Source organism: Rhinoderma darwinii, chromosome 9 (genome assembly GCF_050947455.1).
Source record: "Rhinoderma darwinii isolate aRhiDar2 chromosome 9, aRhiDar2.hap1, whole genome shotgun sequence".
NCBI lineage: Eukaryota > Metazoa > Chordata > Amphibia > Anura > Rhinodermatidae > Rhinoderma > Rhinoderma darwinii.
In genome coordinates, this window is record NC_134695.1 from 62,496,205 (window position 1) to 62,509,347 (window position 13,143).

The following is a 13,143-nucleotide window of genomic DNA, read 5'->3' on the forward strand; positions in this document are numbered from 1 at the left end:
GCAGCCTCTACAGAGGGCACTGGGGCAGCCTCTACAGAGGGCACTGGGGCAGCCTCTACAGAGGGCACTGGGGCAGCCTCTACAGAGGGCACTGGGGCAGCCTCTACAGAGGGCACTGGGGCAGCCTCTACAGAGGGCACTGGGGCAGCCTCTACAGAGGGCACTGGGGCAGCCTCTACAGAGGGCACTGGGGCAGCCTCTACAGAGGGCACTGGGGCAGCCTCTACAGAGGGCACTGGGGCAGCCTCTACAGAGGGCACTGTGGCAGCCTCTACAGAGGGCACTGTGGCAGCCTCTACAGAGGGCACTGTGGCAGCCTCTACAGAGGGCACTGTGGCAGCCTCTACAGAGGGCACTGTGGCAGCCTCTACAGAGGGCACTGTGGCAGCCTCTACAGAGGGCACTGCGGCAGCCTCTACAGAGGGCACTGCGGCAGCCTCTACAGAGGGCACTGCGGCAGCCTCTACAGAGGGCACTGCGGCAGCCTCTACAGAGGGCACTGCGGCAGCCTCTACAGAGGGCACTGCGGCAGCCTCTACAGAGGGCACTGCGGCAGCCTCTACAGAGGGCACTGCGGCAGCCTCTACAGAGGGCACTGCGGCAGCCTCTACAGAGGGCACTGCGGCAGCCTCTACAGAGGGCACTGCGGCGTTATCTACAAGTGGGTGTGTGACAGTATCTGAAGAGGACACTGGCATTATCTAGGGGTGTGTTGCATTATCTACAGAGGGCACTGTGGCCTTATCTACAGAGGGCACTGTGGCCTTATCTACAGAGGGCACTGTGGCCTTATCTACAGAGGGCACTGTGGCCTTATCTACAGAGGGCACTGTGGCCTTATCTACAGAGGGCACTGTGGCCTTATCTACAGAGGGCACTGTGGCCTTATCTACAGAGGGCACTGTGGCCTTATCTACAGAGGGCACTGTGGCCTTATCTAGGGGTGTGTTGCATTATCCAGAGAGGGCACTGCGGCTGCATCCACAGAGGGCACTGCGGCACTATCTAAAAAGGGGCTGCCCAATCTTGACATGTGTGCTAACTGAGCCGCCGGACTGCATTTAGCGACACTTAAACTGGAAAGCTGGATTGTTGAAATAAGCACGTGGAGAAATATCTCAAATTTTAAACCTAGCGCTATTATTATGGTAATGTAGTGTTATAGTAGTTCAAATAACTAATTGATTAACAATAATTTTGTATTGTATCAAATTTGAAAGTAATGCGGCCCGTCAACTTCCCATTTTTTCTATATGCGGCCCACTTATCCGGCCGAGTTTGAGACCCCTGGTGTAGAGCAACTGCATTTTAAGTAACCAAGCAATTACTCCACATGGCTGCAGTAATGTTATTCTCTCTCGCTTGTAGGTGATGGCACTTGTGGCGGGCACTGTGCTGGATCTAGTGAAGAATTTACGGGCATTTGCTGGCATCCTGGTGGTAAAGTTCATTTAATATGAGTTTCTTTGGTCACAAATGAACAATAATGCTCAAGTCATGACACAATGTTTGTAAAATAAAAACTTATATTTTTAAAGTGCTTCTCATGGTTTTAATATAAATTAGTGACCGACAAATCCCCTGCTTCCCCTCCCATAGACTTAAAGAGGCTCTGTCACCAGATTTTGCAACCCCTATCTGCTATTGCAGCAGATCGGCGCTGCAATGTAGATTACAGTAACGTTTTTTATTTTTTAAAAACGAGCATTTTTGGCCAAGTTATGACCATTTTTGTATTTATGCAAATGAGGCTTGCAAAAGTACAACTGGGTGTGTTTACAGTAAAAGTACAACTGGGCGTGTATTATGTGCGTACATCGGGGCGTTTTTACTAGCTGGGCGTTCTGACGAGAAGCATCATCCACTTCTCTTCAGAACGCCCAGCTTCTGGCAGTGCAGACACAGCCGTGTTCTCGAGAGATCACGCTGTGACGTCACTCACAGGTCCTGCATCGTGTCAGACGAGCGAGGACACATCGGCACCAGAGGCTTCAGTTGATTCTGCAGCAGCATCGGCGTTTGCAGGTAAGTCGATGTAGCTACTTACCTGCAAACGCCGATGCTGCTGCAGAATCAACTGTAGCCTCTGGTGCCGATGTGTCCTCGCTCGTCTGACACGATGCAGGACCTGTGAGTGACGTCACAGCGTGATCTGGCAGAAGCTGGGCGTTCTGAAGAGAAGTGGATGATACTTCTATTCACAACGCCCAGCTAGTAAAAGAAGTAAAAACGCCCCGATGTACGCACCTAATACACGCCCACTTGGACTTTTACTTTTCAACACGCCCAGTTGTACTTTTGCAAGCCTCATTTGCATAAATACAAAAATGGTCATAACTTGGCCAAAAATGCTCGTTTTTTAAAAATAAAAACGTTACTGTAATCTACATTGCAGCGCCTATCTGCTGCAATAGCAGATAGGGGCTGCAAAATCTGGTGACAGAGCCTCTTTAAATAATACATTTCTTTCAACCTGCAGCCACCACTAGGGGGAGCTTACTGTATACTGATTTATTGAGTACTGTATACTGCTCCCAATGAACTCCATAACTAATCAGTATACAGAAAGCTCCCTCTAGTGGTGGCTGCATTGTGTTCTGCATTTTTTAGCAGATATTACTGCGTTGTCCTATTCAAGTGAACGGGACAGTGCTGAAATACCTCGCACAGCCGCTAAGACAGTAACCGGTTCTGCAAATACGAACAAAAATTAAATCGATGTAAACAATAAAGAGGCTGCAGCACAAGCGCCGCGGCGCCTTCAAACGGCTGATCGGCGGGGGTGCCGAGAATCGGATCACCACCGATCTAATATTGATGGTCTATAATGAGGATTCATCCATTGATTTTAAAATCCTAGATAACCCCTTTAGCCCTTGTTGGACATTATAATTCATTGGTGTAGTGATGTCTGTTGTCCTCCATTTTTAGGTGGTGTACTATGTATTTGCTATCATTGGTATCGATCTTTTTAAAGGTGTCATACCGAATCCCAGGAATGTGAGGTAGGTGAGAATGCATGTATTATATATCCGATTATTAGGATCTACAGATGTGTATCATTACCTAAAGGATTATGGGGCAGATACGCTGTAAACTTTTTTATTTTATTTTTTTAAAGAGGCTCTGTCACCAGATTTTGCAGCCCCTATCTGCTATTGCAGCAGATCGGCGCTGCAATGTAGATTACAGTAACGTTTTTATTTTTAAAAAACGAGCATTTTTGGCCAAGTTATGACCATTTTTGTATTTATGCAAATGAGGCTTGCAAAAGTACAACTGGGCGTGTTTAAAGTAAAAGTCCAAGTGGGCGTGTATTATGTGCGTACATCGGGGCGTGTTTACTACTTTTACTAGCTGGGCGTTCTGATGAGAAGTATCATCCACTTCTCTTCACAACGCCCAGCTTCTGGCAGTGCAGACACAGCCGTGTTCTCCAGAGATCACGCTGTGTTGTCACTCACAGGTCCTGCATCGTGTCGGACGAGCGAGGACACACCGGCACCAGAGGCTACAGATGATTCTGCAGCAGCATCGGCGTTTGCAGGTAATCGATGTAGCTACTTACCTGCAAACGCTGATGCTGCTGCAGAATCAACTGTAGCCTCTGGTGCCGACACGATGCAGGACCTGTGAGTGACGTCACAGATCTGCACTGCCAGAAGCTGGGCGTTCTGAAGAGAAGTGGATGATACTTCTCGTCAGAACGCCCAGCTAGTAAAAGTAGTAAACACGCCCCGATGTACGCACATAATACACGCCCAGTTGTACTTTTACTTTTCAACACGCCCAGTTGGACTTTTGCAAGCCTCATTTGCATAAATACGAAAATGGCCAAAAATGCTCGTTTTTTAAAAATAAAAACGTTACTGTAATCTACATTGCAGCGCCTATCTGCTGCAATAGCAGATAGGGGCTGCAAAATCTGGTGACAGAGCCTCTTTAAACTATAACAGTGTATTTAAGTGCTTAGTGCAACTTTTTAATTTTTCTTTTTATTATAAAAATGTTTTACTTTTTGAGATACAGCTTCTGCGTATCCTGTATACAGAGCAGCTGCGTCCTGCGCTGAAACCCAAATCCGTTAGTTCGGCCTGACTGACGGCTTCGGTGACAGCGGGTCCTGCATGTCTCTGACACACAGGATCCACCTGTTATCGATCACATCTCGGCCTTAAAGGCAATGTAAACCTTTGAAGCCTTTTTAGCGATGTTCACGCTGCTGTCGGAGCCTCTGTCGACAGCTCGTCAAGTTTGATGGGAAGAGTTACGGAAACCGCATCGGTACCCGACGGACCCTATTGTAAGCGAATGAGGTCCATTGGGCGGGCATAATATCTGTTGTAGATCGTTGTGACTTCCGGTGTCCGTTTTTCTGCAGATGAGGCTTTGGAGCTCCTAATATAGAAATGAAGGAGCTCCTACCTGATGCTGCATGGAAGGACGTGTCTGTAAAGTGATCGCTCTGATCTGATCCCTGCCCCCTCCCTTGTTCCCCTATAACCATCAGAAGTTGCCGTATTATGTCCTCACATTGTTCTTAAAGGGGTGGTCTGGTTTCAGCAAATAAATTTTATTTTTTTGTATAAATAAGTTAGACAATTTTCCAATATACTTTCTGTATTAAGTCCTCACGGTATTCAAGATCACGGTAAACTGGTTATCCACAGCACTTAGTTGGTCAGAATATCTCCACTCGATTATGACAGGATGCTAATTCCAAGTCCAGAGATCCCTTCTGGACAATCAATTGATGCAAAAAACGTGAGGACGGCATCCGTATGGCAAAGGGGTAAAGGTTTCGACTCCGCGTGCTTGATAAAGATTCCTGCGGAGTCGAAACGTAGCGCTTTGTTATTGGGATGTGTTAATAAAACACTTTTACCCCTTTGTCATACGGATGCCGTCCTCGGGTATTCAATATCATGTCATTCAGTATGAACATTAATTGTTTACTTCCAGTGGATAAAATTCTGTCCAGGGTCATGTGAGGGACACACAGGTGCTGGGATCGTTACATGGTCATGTGAGGGACGCACAGGTTCTGGGATCGTTACATGGTCATGTGAGGGACACACAGGTGCTGGGATCGTTACATGGTCATGTGAGGGACGCACAGGTGCTGGGAGCGTTACATTGTCATGTGAGGGACACACAGGTGCTGGGATCGTTACATGGTCATGTGAGGGACGCACAGGTGCTGGGATCGTTACATGGTCATGTGAGGGACGCACAGGTGCTGGGATCGTTACATGGTCATGTGAGGGACGCACAGGTGCTGGGATCGTTACATGGTCATGTGAGGGACGCACAGGTGCTGGGATCGTTACATGGTCATGTGAGGGACGCACAGGTGCTGGGATCGTTACATGGTCATGTGAGGGACGCACAGGTGCTGGGATCGTTACATGGTCATGTGAGGGACGCACAGGTGCTGGGATCGTTACATGGTCATGTGAGGGACAGACAGGTGCACGGATCGTTACATGGTCATGTGAGGGAAACACAGGTGCACGGTTCCTTACAGTAGCTGTATCAGAGCTGTGTTTTCTAACGATCCCAGCACTGGTGTCCATTACATGACCCTGTAACGATCCCAGCATCTGTGTGTCCATCACATGACACTGTGACCTATATAATGGGTTGACTATGCGGCCTCCACAATGATTTCCTTGTTCCGCTACCACTTCACTCTAGCGATCAGGGAGGATTACAGCGACCCAGACAATGAGACATCCTCTTTATAGGGCAGCCAGTGGTTTTAGAGTATTTATGAGAAGTCCCTGGTGCCCCTGCACCCCCCCCCCCCCCCACATATAGCACCCGACTATACAAGTGGCAGTTACCTCCACATGAGACCTATTGTCGCCCAGCTTACCCAGACACCAATATAGCTGAGAAACGAGCAACTTACACCTGTCCTGTTCATCAGGGAGCATATTTGCCCAAACGAACCACAAAAGGGGCGGAGTTTATGGCAATTTGCCCCAAAAGTGGGCATTTCCAATAGTTTTTGGTATGGCACAGCCCCATCGGCATATTTGCTACATCTAGTCCAGTCTATATCTGACCTGATGTTTAGCCGTTGTAGTTGAAAATTTATTTATTTGCCAATTCGTGCTTTTAATTGTTTTTATTCAATATTTTGTCAACACCAGTTAAAAAAAATAAAAAATGTAAAAAATCTCCCTGTGTCTGCCCTTGTATTTCAGTTCATCCAATGAGAGATCCAGTAATGAGACGTTATCGTGCGGGACCTTCGAGCAGCTGGAATATTGGCCCAACAACTTTGATGACTTTGCGGTGAGTCCCGCGTCCTCACGTGTCGTAGATTCGCTAGGACGTAGGTCGATGTGATTTACATGTTCCCTTTCTTTCTTTCAGGCGGCTCTGGTAACGTTATGGGACGTGATGGTGGTGAATAACTGGCAGGTGTTCCTGGACGCCTACTCTAGATACGCCAGTCCGTGAGTAATATAACGGGTTGTCTGTTTGTTGTTTTTGTTTTTTTTTTTAAAAAAACAGCGCCACTTTTGTGCTTGGGTTATGTCTGGTATTGCATCTCATTACTATTGAAATGACTGGCTCAGCTGCAATACCATGCACAGCCTATAGACGAGAGTGGCGCTATTTTTTGCTTTTTGTTTTTTCAATCCTGGACAAACCACCCGTAAGAACTGTTGTCAAGACTGAGGGCTTGTTTGTCATTATAGGGGTTGCCCCATGAGGGGCCTCCATCTTTTAATCAGAGTGGTGTGTGGCTCTACCACTTCAGGATTCGTCGCAACCACGTATTAAATGGGCATCCATTGATTTTTACAGGCGCCATGTAACGCTACATTTTTGCTTCAAGGAAAGTTTGTAGGCGCTGACCGCTTTCTCCATCGATCACAGTGGATCGCCGAATTCCCAGCGATCAACTCCTCGATGGGGAAACATCTTTAGAAAAGAGTCAATTAAAGAATCATTCCAGATAAAATTGAAAAATCAATTTTGCCTGAAATGTATGTGCTCTAATCCCCATTTACTTACCTCTGCTACATGTTAACCTGATATAATAATCTCCGTCGCATGATTAGGACCTGACCCGAGAACCTCTTTACTGGCAGGTCTGGTACTTTGTATCATAAGTTACCCCCCCCCCCCCTTATTACTTGTATTCCCCAGGAAATAACAGTTCTGGAGCATCTGCGCTTAAAATTCTGTGTTGCGCAATTCCTCTGTTATTCCCCCTATCAATCGGGTGTATTCCTACACAGTCTGACACTGTCAAGCACTTATCAGACATTGTCCGACTGTGTAGTAGACACCCTATAGATAATGGGAATGGTAATACCCATTTGTCAATTTATTCATTTATTTCCAGGAGGAATAACAGAGGAACGGCAAAATGCCAAATTCTAAGAAAAGATACTTTAGAATTATTTTGTGGTTAATACAAGTATTTACTGTGTAAATTGAACGATCACGGTGTTGCAAAATTTTTCCCCATGGACTCCAAAAACATATCCGTTAAAATACATCCTTTAAATGCGGTAGCACAACAGGGTTTTGTAGTTTTGTGGATGCACAGGATTTTAGGGGGGATGACTCTTGTACCGAGCCATAGGCCGGTCACTCTGGAAGGGGAAGAACTGAGCACTTGGCATCTTCAGCAGCTCTGTGATACTGTGACCTCCGTGCTATCTGTATATACAGCCTGTACTCTGCGGTCTGCCCTGTGGGGCCACTCATCTTGTCTGGTAAATACTCCTCTAACCTATTCACGTTTACAATACATTTTACCCGTCTCTTATTTATTTCTAGATGGTCAAAGTTGTACTTCGTGGCTTGGTGGCTCGTCTCATCTGTCATTTGGGTGAATCTGTTTGTAGCGCTGATTCTTGAGGTGAGCCAATGTGACTACCAGAGGGTACGCGGAAAGAATTACGAATGCACGTAGGCTCTGTTCACACTTGATTCGTGGCTTCCATTCATAAAACGGATGTTATCGGCGCCCGACGCACCCCACTGACTTACAATACGGTCCTTTGGGTTTGATCTCGGTGTTCGTCATTGATGAGAACGCGCTGCATGCCGCACTATTCTTCCCATCAATTCTGACAGTATTTGCAAAAGAGGAACCTCCAACGCAAACGTGAATAGCGGCAGATCTCCTACGTTCTGGTGACTAAAAAGAGAATGTGGCGCAGGCAATGTGCAGCAGCAAATGTTTACAGTGAACCTTTTTTTGATACCAAAGTGGCATGAAACTCTGGCAGTTCTGTGTGTCAGCCGCAATGACCATTAATCCTATCCCACTAGGGGCCCCTATAGCTTCCGGGCTATATGCCTGCAGTACACACTGCCACTCATTGGGGGGCGCAGATGCTTCTGCACGATGATTAACACACAAGGAGGCTGGAGGGGGCGCGGAGAATACCACAGGGGTGGCTGCAGTATTAGGCAGCTCTCAACCCTGCTCCCCAGTTCTTGTAGGGTGTACCGCATTTTAAATTAGCAATTGTATGGCTAAGATTCTCATGTCCATCACTCTCCAATATATAGGGACGTCATGTGGTTCAGAAGATCACATACAGAATAAAGCCAATCTGATTGCAGGAAAATGGTTACATTATCAGCCATTTCTCTTCTTAAAGTGTAACTAAACTTTCGACATGTTGTAGTGACATGTCAGAAGTTTTGATCGGTGGGGGTCCGGGCACTGAGACCCCCATCGATCACTAAAACGAAGCGGCAGGAGCTCTCGGGTGAGTGTTGTGCCACTTCGTTTCTGATCGTCTTTTCTTAGAAAGCCGGGTGAGCGGTGTACGGGCTCATAGACTTTCCTTTGCACTCGTACACCGCTCCGGGGAAAGCCGATCAGAAACAAAGTGGTACAGCGCTCAGCAATCGGTAGGGGTTTCAATGCTTGGACCCCCACCGATTTTAAAAACTTCCGTCATGTCACTATGACATGTCAAAAGTTACAAAAAAAAAAAAAAGTTGGGTTACACTTTAAAAGTATTTCTTCCACAGATACTTGGTTTTCATTTATTTTATTTTCGTGTACTCTAGAACTTTATTCACAAATGGGATCGCAGTTATCGGCCTTCCACGGCGCTGTCTCCAGAATATCACATGACGTTTCAGCTCATGTTCAGGTAAATGACACGAGTTTTATAGGAGGTGTCCGCTGTAAATAGTGGTCCTCCTCTGTTAAGTTTAGGAAAGTTGGTCACTATTCCAGATCACACGGCGGTTGTCGCCCAGTTTTTCCAGACCCTGAAAGGCAAATCTACCTAGTAATGCAGTAGAACGTCCCTTATCTGTGGTTTTCTCCCGCGAGCGGTAAAACCGCCTCGCGGGAGAAAGAAGCGACATGCCCTATCTTCGGGCGTTTCCGCCTCTGACCTCCCATTGACTTCAATGGGAGGCAGAGAAAGCGTATTTCGCGGCGTTTTATGCCCGCGGCTCTCAATGGCCGCGGGCAAAAAACGCTGCGAAAATCGGCGTGCAGGGAGAGGAAAATTGGCCTCAAACTTCCAAACGGAATTTTGAGGCAGAAATTCCGCCTGCAAAGAAACTCTGTGTGAACATAGCCTAATACTGCGCACAATACACTACAGATTCCCAAGCCACCCCGTCCTCCAGATCCCAGCAAAATAAACAAATAAAAGCAAAAACCTTCACATCAATTCCGGACACCCCAAATCTCCCCCCATTTACATAGTTGGTTCAACTCTTTAGCTCTTATTTTCTCAAACATTTTTATTTTAAGAACAATGTTTCTCCAGTTCCGAAAATAAGGGGGAGACTCTGCCGTCTATTTTCCTTGCAATAAATAGTTTAACGAGCAGTAAAACCCTCAAAAGGAGACGCATTTGTGAAAACTTCGCCATTGCCAGATCTTCAGTACAATTCAAAAGTGCCAACTGAGCAGATTTCATGATCTCCCGATCTAGGGCTTGGTTCACATCTGCGTCAGGGCTCCGTTCTGGCGTTCCATCAGAACGGAACCCTGACTGAAACAAATGGAAACCATAGGATTCCGTTTGCATCCTCATTGATGTCAATGGCGACGGATCCGGTGCCAATGGATTCCGTTTGTCACCGTTGTGTAAGGGCTCTGTAGTTTGGACAGAATGAATAGCGCAGTCGAATACAGTATTGATTCCGTTAAAACCATGGAACCCTTACACAACGCGGACAAACGGAAACCATTGGCACCGGATCCATCACCATTGACATCAATGGTGATTCAAATGGAAAACTATGGTGCAGATTTTTGTGACCGATTTCCCAGCATATTTCTTGAGATTCTGCTTTCAGTGGCAGAAAATCTGTGTAAAAATCACGTAGCGCGTCCGACCTGGAACCTGCAGTACATCCCGTCCTAAAAATCACACCACATTGTGGTGCGGTTTTTCAAACGGAATTTCCACTGCGGACGAAAGCGCTCATGCTTACCTCCGTTTCTCTGCGCGTAGTCCAGCCTCCTACAATGACGCTGCAGCCTGTGATTGGCTGCAGCGGTCACATGGGATGAAATGTCATCACAGGAGGCCGGACTACAGGAAGAAGGGTTTTCTCGTGAAGTATGATTTTTTTTTTTTCTGTTTTCCGTATTTGCGATTTTTTTTTTTTTTAAATTTATTTTTTGTGGCGTAATCGCATCCGAATATGCCGCAAAAGTCGAAACACTTGGCTTTCTGTTGTGGGTTTTGCAGCCCAATTGAATTCAATGAAAACCCACAATGGAAAATCGACTAAAACGCAGCAGAATTAAATTGCGCACCGCCGGTCAATTTATTAACTTTTACGCTGTGGTTTTTTTTTCCGCAGGGTGGGCGTGGGATTTTCTAAATCTCATCCACTTTGCCGCTACTGTAAATGCTGAGGAATTTCCGCACAAAATTCCGTTGCGGAAATTCTGCAGCGTTTACGCTACGTGGGAACCCCGCCTAATAGCATGAGGTCTCCTGCACGCGGGACGGAAATACTGCAGACTCTCCATGTGATGTGCACGGAGAATCCGCATTGGATTACAGCTCCAGCCTTGTGGATGATTTGTTCTAATCTCATTTAGGCTATGTTCACACGGAGTATTTTGGGGGAGGAATATCTGCCTCAAAATTCCGTTTGGAACTTTGAGGCAGATTTTCCTCTCCCTGCACGCCGATTTTCGCGCCGTTTTTCGCCCGCGGCCATTGAGCGCCGCGGGCATAAAACAGCGCGAAATACGCTTTCTCCTGCCTCCCATTGAAGTCAATGGGAGGTCGGAGGCGGAAGCGCCCGAAGATAGGGCATGTCCCTTCTTTTTCCCGCGAGGCAGTTTTACTGCTCGCGGGAAAAAGACGCCGACGCCTCCCATTGAAATCAATGGGAGGCGTTCTCAAGCCGTTTTTGCCGAGTTTTACGACGCGGTTTCCGCGTCAAAAAACTCGGCAAAATACTCCGTGTGAACATAGCCTTACACTCTGCGGAACATTTTCCGGACGGAAATCGAAACATGCTGCAGATTTTCATATCCACGGCATGCTCATTCTGTTCTGGATGTTCACTGCTGATTTCGCCCTTTTCAATGTAGAAGGGGTGGAATCCCATGTGAATCTGCGCCAAAATCCGCACGCAACGCATTTACATTTTTTCGGAAAAATTCTGCACCAAATTCGCTGTGTGTGAGTCCCCTGACGCTCTGCAACGCTGCACAATATGAGCAGCCACAAGAGGGTGGGTGGTGGTGATGAGCTTCGTGCCTGCCGCTACAGCCAATCGATTATTGGACAAAATTGGGTCAATTTAATAAAATATTCTATTCCGCCTGGAGTTTCACTAAACAAAAACTTTTGCTTTTATGAATCTGCGCTAATAATAATTATTTCTTTTATTCCGCTCCATAGGGAGGATTTGGAGGAACCAACAGATGAGGAATTATTGGACCGATTACATCATCACCCTCACCTCCATCTCTCCAGATGACACTCACTTTGTACAGGTCACTTTAAATAAGCGGATCTAAATTGGACAATCGGGGAAAAAAATCACTCTAAGCTGCCATACCAAAACCTGCTGCTCGTATATGAGACTATAAGGACCGCGGATACAGATCCCGCTCCAGCGTAAGGGTATGTGCACACACACTAATTACGTCCGTAGTTGACGGACGTATTTCGGCCGCAAGTCCCGGACCGAACACAGTGCAGGGAGCCGGGCTCCTAGCATCATACTTATGTACGACGCTAGGAGTCCCTGCCTCTCTGCAGGACAACTGTCCCGTACTGTAATCATGTTTTCAGTACGGGACAGTAGTTCCACGGAGAGGCAGGGACTCCTAGCATCGTACATAAGTATGATGCTAGGAGCCCGGCTCCCTGCACTGTGTTCGGTCCGGGACTTGCGGCCGAAATACGTCCGTCAATTACGGACGTAATTAGTGTGTGTGCACATACCCTTACATTATACATTCCAACCGGTTCTGACTGTCACACCCCCCCCCCCCCCCCCCCCCCCCCCCATGTGCTTATTCTAAGGGGATATTTTTACTCCATTGCAAATGAGACTTTGATTTTACATTGAGTCCTAATTAATTGTTCTTTTATATTGTTTTTTGCGTCCTTCGGTATCAATTCCGTTACGTATTTAAACGTAAATCCATAATGTGAGGCAGACATTTAACTTTATTTGATCCATTTTCTGAGCACTTGGTTCGTAGTGAAGCACAAGCATCCCTAGATAGGCATGACCGATCTTTGTAAGATTGTAGTCAAATACCTTATTCTAGGCCTAAGCTGTCCATAAAAATTAGATCTTTGTTGGCAGATCCTACCAGTTTCTATGGGATCTGCTAACCAGGTAAGGTCTATAGGGCCTGGCCGCGTGTAGCGGTAATAAAGGATCCTGTAGGGTGGATTTTCTCTATCTAATACTATTGTTTCTGTTAAAGATAAGCGGCATTGGAGGCATCTCGCAGCTTTTTTTCTCCACTTTCTCTTAAAATAACACGCACTTTGGTCAACTCCAGGCTAAACCTACACATTGTGTTATTTCTAGTGCAGTGCTGGAGGGGCGGAGCATGACACAAGGATTCTCGTTGGGTGTTATTGGAGGCCTTGTCATGCTCCGCCCCCTCTGGCCCTGTACTAGGCATGACACAGTATATCC

At 46.7% G+C, this 13,143-nt stretch overlaps 1 protein-coding gene across 1 annotated transcript in view; it reads left to right on the plus strand.

Moving 5' to 3' along the window:
* TPCN2 (two pore segment channel 2) overlaps positions 1-12,097 on the plus strand; it is a 33,654-nt gene extending 21,557 nt beyond the window's left edge. The window contains exons 19-25 of the mRNA XM_075837030.1: positions 1,369-1,440; positions 2,932-3,005; positions 6,213-6,303; positions 6,385-6,467; positions 7,807-7,888; positions 9,058-9,143; positions 11,883-12,097. Coding sequence (XP_075693145.1) covers positions 1,369-1,440; positions 2,932-3,005; positions 6,213-6,303; positions 6,385-6,467; positions 7,807-7,888; positions 9,058-9,143; positions 11,883-11,961 — 567 coding nt within the window. The 3' untranslated portion in view covers positions 11,962-12,097. The remainder of the gene's footprint in view (positions 1-1,368; positions 1,441-2,931; positions 3,006-6,212; positions 6,304-6,384; positions 6,468-7,806; positions 7,889-9,057; positions 9,144-11,882) is intronic.
* Positions 12,098-13,143: the final 1,046 nt, after the last annotated feature.